The following is a 9,573-nucleotide window of genomic DNA, read 5'->3' on the forward strand; positions in this document are numbered from 1 at the left end:
GAGATGGTCAGAAGATACCAAACTTGTTCTGATGCCAGGAGCCTTACTTATTGCTATCTGTTGTTCTGGGAGATAGTGGCCTTATATGGTCCAAACTGTAGTGGAAAACAATAAAGCGTGGTTGGAACTTCCAGCAGAGCCTGGTGCAGAGAGCAAACTTCAGTGTGCAGCAGAATCATGAGGAAATTGTTCAAAATTAGACACCTACGCTGTGATTCTGAGTCAGCTAAATCTGGGACGAGGCCCAGACATCTTCATTTGTAATTAGGACAACCCTATCCCATCCCAATACTCTAATGCAGGCAGTCTTTCAACTCAGCTTACAGAAAAACAGTGACACAGCACTTATCTGCAGAGGAGAAAATTGTGTACACATCACCACGGCACCAGGCACACTGCCTCACATAACACTCACCCTCAGATAGCAACTACCTGGTCAGTAGAGAGCTAAGAAAACATGCACCTGACCCTATGTGAGTATTCACTAACAGTCACCCCCACTCAAAGTTTTTTTTCAAAGAACAAACGCTGTCTATTCAAACGCATACCCAATAAAGGCAACATTTCTGAATTCAGGGTATATTTTTAAGATAAGCAATTATTTTATTTCCTTGGCCTGACAGCAGTGACTTCATTATACAAGAACCTGTAGCTGACAGAATAGACAACACAAATTTCCCAACAGGAAGAATCCTTATCATCAGCAGAGATGAACTGAAATGTCATGTCTGAGTGCAATTCCTGCTCCCCAGCCCCCACCCCACAGAACCCCAAAATGGAAAAAAAAAAAAAATCAATAAAATCCCCACGAATTACTAAGCCATCCCTCTGGAACTCTTCTAATTAGCAGCTGCAGTGGATGAAAACTGAAGGAGGAAAGCAGCTGACCATCACATAGCATTCCAGTGCCTGTGAGACTGAAGGGGCAGCAGCAGGGGAGCAAGAATTCTGGATGAATGGGAGGTGAAGATAATCTATCTTTCCTCTATCTGCCCCCTCCATATGGAAGACACCTCTTTCCCAGTACATGGAAAATACTAATGAAATGCTAAAAGACTGTCTTTAGCTTGTAACTAGAAATGCCTGAGGCTCATGAAATTCCAAGATAGGTGTGGGATAAGGGGTACCAGAGAAAGAGCAAATTAGTCAGAGATGCTCAATGCTCATTCAATTCCAGTTTAAAGCATTCAAAGCTACTTCATAATCATAACCACCTTCATGCCTGCCCTATATTTTCCAAAGGTGAAAGAGCTCCATCTAAGTATATGTGTAGATATCTACTGCCACCACCAGGGTGATACTGTGACATCTGTGTGTGAGATGAGGATGGGAGTGTGGGGTGGAAGTGGAAAAATAGGAGAGATCAGGGGCTACAAATCTTCCATTATAGTGGATAATTTTGGTCCCCAGGTATGGTCCACTACCACAAGTCCTAAAGCATTCCTGTTTCCCTTTCCCTACCCATCTTATGTAAATGTCAAAAAAAAAAAAAAAAAAAAAAATGAAATTTCTGCCCAAAGAGATGGGAGCTGTTGCTGGACTGCATTCATTTTGGGCCTCAACCTGCCCACCTCCTATAAAATTGCACAAAAATTCTCAGCACTGCTGTGAAATTATGTCATCCCCATTCCTCTGTCAATGTCAATTCAACAGCTCTGTTCTGACATACTTTCTCCTTGGGCCGAAGAAACAGCAAAAAACATCAATTGAGCATGTGAAAATATGACAGTGTGTGTAGTGTAATGTTTCCGGATGTCTTCACCTTCTGTTTCCTCCACGGTGGGAGCCTTCCCTCTCTTCCCCCAAGCCCCACTCGCACCCCTCCCCTACCCCCAAGTCCAGGTGCTCCCATCTGCTGGGCTTCTGCCACTCACTTCCCATAGACACTCTCATCACTGTAGGCCACATACAGAAAATAGTCTTCCTCATGGTTGTCCTAGGGGAAAAGATAAGATGACAGTTTAGAAAACATCCACGTTCATCATCCTTAGAATTCCGAGCCTCACACAACCTTCTAAATTAAGTATGAAAGTTATCATTAACTCCTATTAAAAACAGGAAAAGGGCAGGGCATACAGCACAGTGGTTGAGCCCTTGCCTGGCATGTGGGAGGCCCTGGGTTCCAAACCAACAGGAGTAAAACCAACAGGAGTAAAAGAAAAAGTCAACAACAAAGACAGAGACACCAGTTAGTTAGAATTCAACTTTGAGCTCTACTTCACAAACAAAAAAGTCTTGATGGAGAAAAGAATACACACAGGTCACAGGATATGAAGATGATGACCCTTAAAAAGCTAATTCTAGTAAAAAGAATGAAGATACCAAATGTGGAATATATTTTCAGAGGGAACATATGCTAGGGAATAAAGGTTAGGCCAGTGTTTATTAAATGTTCATATGATTAATTAACAGAGCACATGAGAAGGAAGTCTGTGTGAAACCCTTCAAGGAATAATATAGTTACAATCTTGGGTTGTATCCCCAGTATAATGTCCTTTACTGTAGTTTTTCTTAAAACTAGATTCTGACCATTTGCCATTAAATCAACCAAATCACATATAACACTAAATTTATCTGTTAAGGCAAGTGAATAAATTTAAAGACTTTGTCTTAATTTTAAATTTTATCTGTGTCCAGATAATGATAAATCTCCTCCATGCTCTTAGTTTAAGAAAATCTTCCCTATGTGGTTGTCCTAAGAAACTCTTCAGAGTTTATATGGAAATAAACTGTGAAGATTCCGCTTCAGTTTGAGGATTTTAGCTTCAGAGTTTGTTTGCCCAATATGTTGGTAAATGGAAATAACATAATAAACTGGGGTTGAAATACATAGTTCTCTCACAAATGATATTTTACCAACAAGAATAACAGGAATTGTGAAGGGTAGACACTTTTCAAGTTTTTTCTATCAGGAGCAATTTACTGCTGCTTCAATAAAAGTGATCCAGATTAAAACACTATGGTCAAGAAAGACAGAGAAGAATTCAAAAGGATTATATCTAGTAGGGTGCTCAATCACTGAAGGACAAGTGGTCTCTCATCTGCAGAGCCTTACACTGCCATGTGTAAGAGGATCCTGATAAATAACACCTCCTGCTCTACTTCTCAGGTGTGTTATCAACATACACTGGAACAAAAGCTAGCGGATGCCAGACTGTTATTGTTTTGACCAGAACCATTACCTCATACAGCTGGCCCATGGTAGCACTAGTAGGAGGGATAGTGTTGTTGACAAAGAAGAATAAGGCGTCCTCAGGTCTCAGGTGGATCCTCTTCCGGATTAAGAAGTAGAACTGGCCAACTGAATAAAGGAAAAGGAAAAAAGGGGCAAGAAGAAAACAAAGAATTAGTAGAAAGATAAGTACCAGAAAAAAATTTCTATTTTAATTTTCTAGAGTTAAGTATCACATTTATATATCATCTGAACAGAGCGAAATACTTTCTAAGAGCTTTAGTAACAAAAAGTGAAACTTAAAGAGCCTATGTAGATCCTGGCACACCACAGTGGAATTATTTCTCATTGCTCAATTGCAGACCTAATGCTAGTATTTCCCCTCAGTCTGAGGGAATACTGTGCATATATAGACCAAAACCTTCTCATTATGATCTAAAACTGACTTAAAATCCCTTTCCATCCCCCCACTTGCAACTTTAGACAAAGTAATGATAGAGTTCCACTGGACTCTGGTAATCACAGCACAGATATTCAGTGTTAGGACAATGAATAGGTTCAATAACTAACCTCTTCCTGAAAATGCTGAGAAAGTTCTAGAAGGTCAATTTGAATGTATTAATTCTAGATCAAATGTACCTAAGGAAATATCTCCAGTGTATCTTGGATGCAGTGGGTATTCCATTAAGTCTCATGATAGAGAGTGAATATATTCATATGATTCCAAAAACAATTTATAAAACCTGTATAAAATTACCATTAGGTGATAAGGTATTTAGTTCAGAATTTCCTAAAATTTAATACTACTAAGAAATGGGCTGATTTTCTTTTGGGAATGAATTGCTATTACAATAACGAGGCTTAATTTTAAGAGCAGTCTAAATGATGAATGTCTGATCTCTTCTTTAAAGTTTTTTGCTTGGCTGTAATTAAATCAAACAAGACATGGTGATGGGGAATGGTATAGGGAACTGGAGATGACAGAACTATTATGTTATTTTTGAATCAGATAACTCTGAAAATCCCACATGCTTTCTTCATCTCTCATGCATGTGATAAGGACCAAGAATATTTTGTCATGAAATGAAGGGTCAGGGGAGGGAAAGAGTATTACCAGTGAGGTCAGAGGGCACTAGGTACTTCCTCTTGTCCAGATCAGGCACCCTGGCTTTCGGAGCCTTCTCCACAATGACCTAGATGGAGAGTAGGGAAGTGGAAATGAAAAACTACAGAACCCAACATGGTGTTTTTCCTTCCACATCCAAGTTGTAATGATGGAAGTGAGACTGTCTAGTCCTAATCAACTTTTTAATCCCCCAACATAAACATGTATTTGATTTTAAATAATTATGAGTTATCTGTAAGGGACACTAAAAGACACTGGTATTTAATTAGAGAATGAAGATTTTCTGGGTTTTCTCAGATGGTTCTAATCACTTCTTAGTTTTATTCTTTTTTAAAAATGCCATTTATTAATGGTACAGTGCTACAGTTTGGAACTTAAATGTCTTCTAAAGGCTCATGTGTTAAAGACCTGTTCTCTATTGTGGTACTACTGAGAGATGCCAAAAGCTTTAAAAAGGTGGGGCCTAAGTAGGAGTGTTCAAGTCATAGGAGTGGTCCTAAAAGGGGACTATGGAATCCTTTTCTCTTTCACACTCCAGCCATGAGGGGCATGGTTTTGCTTCACCATAAATCCTGTGCTGCCACAGGACCAAAACAATGGGGCCAACTGACCATGGTTTAAAATCTCTGAAACCATAGGCCAAAATAAACATTTTCTCTTTTAAGTTGATTACTTCAAATATTTGTTTTAGTAACAGAAGTTATTAACACAAACAGGTTATGTTTAAATATCATACTTTGCCAAAATTTTTAAGAATGACTGCAAAGAAATGTTCAAGACACTATTAAAGGAAAAAAGTAAATAATGAATGACACGTTATAACAGAATGTCAATACATTAAATCATTAGGCAATACTGATTATATTAGGAGGCTTTTCAATGTCTACGTTAAAGTATTTCTACAATACTTATATCTTCAACTTTTATGAAGATCATGTTTTTTTTTCCTGAGAGAAAAAACAAAGATATTCAAATATCAAACTATTTTATACACTTAAACTTATAAAATACAAAAATATCTGATATAAAACCACTAATTCCAGATTTTTTTAGTTTAGGAAATATAATCATTCCAGATATAAAACATGGAACGTATGAAAAATTTAAATGAAGCAGAAACAAATACTGAACAAGGTATTCCTGGTACCTGAATGATCTTCAATAGGTCATTCAACCTCTTTGAGCCTCAGCATTCTATTGAGTAAAAGACAGCTTCCAAGTTCATGGTATTGATATGATATAAACTTAAGTAATTAATAATTTTTATGTAGAAATGCTTTGTAAAATTGGAAGGCTGGGGGTGTAGGTCAGTGGTAGAGCATATGCTTAGCTTGCATTGGGCCTTGGGTTCAAAGCCCAGTACCAAAAAGGTAAATACATAAGCAAACAAATTAATAAAAATAAAAACTAGGGTATACAGATATGAGCTAGAAATTAAAAAGAAAAAGAAGAGGGGCTGGGGTTGTGGCTCAGTGGTAGAGTGCTTGTCTCGCACGCACGGGACCCTGGGTTCGATCCTCAGCACCACATAAAAAAATAAATGAGTGAAATAAAGGTATTGTGAATAAATATTTTTTTAAAAAGAAAGACTTCAAAGACAAACTACCAAACGCCCAATAATAAGGATGGACAGGAGACAGCACGGTTTATAAAAAAATCAAAGCATAACAGATGGAGCCTAACATTGTGCTCTGAGATCTGGCAGAGCTCCTCACAAGCTCCTCACAGGAGCTCTGAGACCTGGCAGCTCCTATTAAGAAAAAAAATGGAAACCACAAAGGGAGGAGATAGGACAAGAGCAACAAAGCTGATTATAATGACAACTAGGGGCATGAGCCGGGGAGGGTGTTGGGAGAGAGGAAGAAACAGGAAGAGAAAGAGTAAGTAAGGCCTTAGTTGATCAGAAAATATTTAAGTTTCTAGAAAATCAATTCTATTCCTCACAGTGACAGATCCTGAATCAGATGTTTTGACACTTTGGGTCTCAGTTTTCCTCATCGGTAAAATGTGGATAACTCTCCATAGTACTAATAACAAATTTTTAAATATTAATAGATAACCTGTTCCTAATAGTGTCCTGCTGCTGCAGGTTTTCAATATATTGTGGCTATTAAGATCCCATGAATTCCTCTCATCCTAAAGCACAAGCACACCTACTGTTGGGGCTAAGTTCAGGTTGTATGAGCAACCAAGAGTGGGGTTTTAACATTAAATAGAATAGAATGTTTAACAATCTATTCTGCACACAGGACACTTCAGCAAAGGAGGATTAATTAAGGGTTCTGCCTAAAGACACAGCAAATTCCTGTTACAGAATTAAAAGCAAATATCTGGAGCCGGAGGTATAGTTCAAAGGTGGATTGTGTACATTGTGTACATCCCATACACAAGGCCCTGGGTTTAGTCCCAGCGTGCATGCACACACAACATACATACCTCTACCATTAGTAGAGCTCTTTTTCCTGCATCACAAGTAGAGGGTCTGAGCAGGTCATGAGCAGTTGGGAGGCTCATGGCTAGTTAAAGCATAACTGGAGGGACCATGATATCTTAGCAGTGGTCTTACTTATAAAGTATCATAGAAGCACAGGAGGTAACAGCAAACCATTCTCAGGTAAACAGAGAGGATTAGAATAGTTTAAATACCCTGGGTGAATGCAGATGAATGAAATCTGAAGAGCTTTGTTTTGAGAAAATATATGGGAATTTTAAGTAGAGTTACAAACAGGTACATGTCAAGAGTTTGTGATTTATGCAAAGCTACTGTAATAGAACTTGTCCTTAGCAAGTTCCGAAGAATAAAAGATAGTCATTTTGCTTAAGAGTCCTTACTGGCACCAGGCTATGCTATAAACTCCTGAGGTTAATAACAGTTTATGTATTTTCAGTACTCCAAAGTGAAAGGCATACAGAGCACATTTAACTAATTCTGGTTAATAAAACTGCATTAGAAATTTTAAAATGATACAGCATGGAGGGTAAGGGCTCCCAAAGCATGACAGTCAAGGTTGGAATTCCTGCTTCTACCACAGGCCAGCAATGCCAAACTTTTAATAAATAATTGCATTTTCCTGTGTTTCAGATTCTTCATCTGTAGAATACGGATTATAATGGTGTGAGAATTAAATGAATATGAAGATAGCAATCAAATACTGCAAGGCATGTGGTATTAATAAAAATTTGCTGTAATTGTGAACTATTATTCAAAATGGGACTGTTATTACTGAATTGAGAAAAACCTTTAAAATAGTTATCCAAGTTCCAGAGAACAAGTAAGTAATTTGTGAAGGATCATGTATCAGGTAAGGGTTACCTCCCCACAGTTTCTGCAGAAAACCCTTATGTGTGTAATTCCTGGAGAGCAGCGGAGCCCTAATGTCCCCTCCTCCTTATAGAAAAAGGAGTGCAAGGCATCCTCTGGTAGCTAAAAGGCCAATAAAGTTAGAAAGGATTGTACAGGAATTCCAAAGAGTACCTAACTAACCGTCAAGAAAAAAAAATCAAGATAATTCCTTTAAATTACGGGTAATACTAATTCTAATGCCCCTGCTCGAAGATACAGAGCAGAACCTTAAGGTCTCTGCTCCACCATCAACCAAATCCAGTAGCCCTAGATCCCTCTACCACACTTGCAATTTGGCTGCGCAGTCTACATTAGGGAAAAAAAAAAAAAAAAAAAAAACAGGGAAGTGGGGGGGGGGGGGGGAGGAAAGGGAAAAGCGCCCGGATGCTGAAAGACACCTAATATTTCTTCTTTCTTCCTTACCGCCTGCACTAGTTTTGACCACTTAATCGGGGCCCAAATCTAAGAAGAAAATGCCTCACTCCTGCCACTGGGTCTGGGTAGTTTGACCACACTCAGTATCGGGCGAAGGCCTGCGGCCACCGCACCTGGCGTTGGAGCCAAGAATGGTGAGGCTAGCAGGCTGTTATGCGGAGAACGTGACCTTGTTTTCTGGGCCTGTCTGGTGGCGCTCCCCTGCCCCCATTCCTAAGCGAATACAAGAAAGAATCTGGGCATCCGAATCTTTTTTCTTCCATGCCCCCAAAATATTAAGACCAAAATTAACCTAGGAAACCATCCAACGCAGAAATCGATGGGAGCAAACCCCACTGCATCAGTCATTTTCGTGCGTTCTTAAAGGTAGCGAATCTGCCCCCAAATGAGTCACTCTCGCACAAACCGGCCCAATTTGGTGCACATCTCAACCTACACATGTGCTGAATATGCTGAGTCACTCGACGCTTAGGCTCCGCTCTCAAGATGCGGACACCTTTAAAGATGGGTACCGGTCCTGGGGATGCGGACTTAAAACGGTCCGCAGTGAGAAGGTCCAGGGACCCTTGTAATATGAAGGGCGTTGGGGGTTAAGTGATTCTGGGACCTCCCTCCCTCGGGGACCCTCCGGTGTCTGGGGGCAGCCATCACGACTTCCTCCTCCGCGCCCCGGCCCAGCCCCTCTCCCCTCCTCCTCCCCCCCGCGCCCGGCGTACTCACTGGGACCCTGTCCGGATATTTCTTCCGGATCTTTTCTCCTTCCTTTTTCCGATATTCAAAGGGATGGTCCTCCTTATACTGGAACTTCATAATGGACCGCAGGATTTCTAAGATCCTGGGACAGGGCCTGCCTTCCTCGCCGGCGATTGCGTCTGTCGCGTCTTGCTATCTTCTGCCAATGTCACTGTTCTCAGAATCGCTCCAGAAACGGCCCCCGTCGCAGTACTATCTGGCCCAGCGTTTGTTAGGGGATTTCGGGTCTCCTTGGCCTGGAGGTGGGGGCGCTGGCCAAGTAGAGAAATCCTGGAGGCTTTCCCGAAGAGCAGAGAACACAAAAACACAGGGGCAGCGCGTCGGTGCCGTGACGTCACAGCGCGCCGCCCTCTGCCCCGCCCCCGGCGTCCTGGGCACCGCAGGACAGGGGTAGACAGGGTTATTTTCTATTTCATTGTATTCTGTGTGTGTCTAAAGTTTTCCTAAATAGACTCTACTGAAAGCAAGACTAAGTTATATTTGGTTTTGAATTGGTGCTGTGACATTAAAGATCATTTTAAAAGCAAAAGAACATTCTAAAAATGTCTTCTTCCCTCTCCTTCGCGTTTCTTGGTTGGGGCCCAAAACAAATACACAGGACACTAACTCTGGTTGGGATTCGAAGTAGAGGGAAAAGCGACCGGGCCTCCTGGGATCCTCTGGTAGAGACGTCGCGTGCTTGCATTTTGACCTTTGCTGGTTCGGTTGCACTCGTCTTGGCGTCCCAAAATGCTAGGCTGGCCT

The 9,573-nt window shown here is 40.7% G+C and overlaps 1 protein-coding gene across 1 annotated transcript; it reads right to left on the reverse strand.

The window, feature by feature from the left end:
• Nucleotides 1-578: 578 nt before the first annotated feature.
• On the reverse strand, nt 579-9,168 carry Gabarapl1 (GABA type A receptor associated protein like 1). Its single transcript, XM_026410889.2, has 4 exons — nt 8,797-9,168; nt 4,287-4,365; nt 3,183-3,301; nt 579-1,936 (listed from the first exon to the last, which is right to left on the reverse strand). Exons 1-4 carry the CDS (start codon nt 8,884-8,886, stop codon nt 1,871-1,873), a joined length of 354 nt encoding a protein of 117 aa, XP_026266674.1. The 5' UTR covers nt 8,887-9,168; the 3' UTR covers nt 579-1,870.
• Between the last annotated feature and the right edge of the window lie 405 nt (nt 9,169-9,573).

Source organism: Urocitellus parryii, chromosome 5 (genome assembly GCF_045843805.1).
Source record: "Urocitellus parryii isolate mUroPar1 chromosome 5, mUroPar1.hap1, whole genome shotgun sequence".
Lineage (NCBI taxonomy): Eukaryota > Metazoa > Chordata > Mammalia > Rodentia > Sciuridae > Urocitellus > Urocitellus parryii.

Coding starts and splice junctions, on each gene's coding strand:
- Gabarapl1 (XM_026410889.2), bottom strand. CDS start 8,886: ATGAAGTTCCAGTATAAGGAGGACCATCCCTTTGAATATCGGAAAAAG. Junction 4,366..8,796: donor AATATCCGGACAGGGTCCCA/GTGAGTACGCCG, acceptor CTCTCCATCTAG/GTCATTGTGGAGAAGGCTCC. Junction 1,937..3,182: donor CCATGGGCCAGCTGTATGAG/GTAATGGTTCTG, acceptor CTTTTCCCCTAG/GACAACCATGAGGAAGACTA.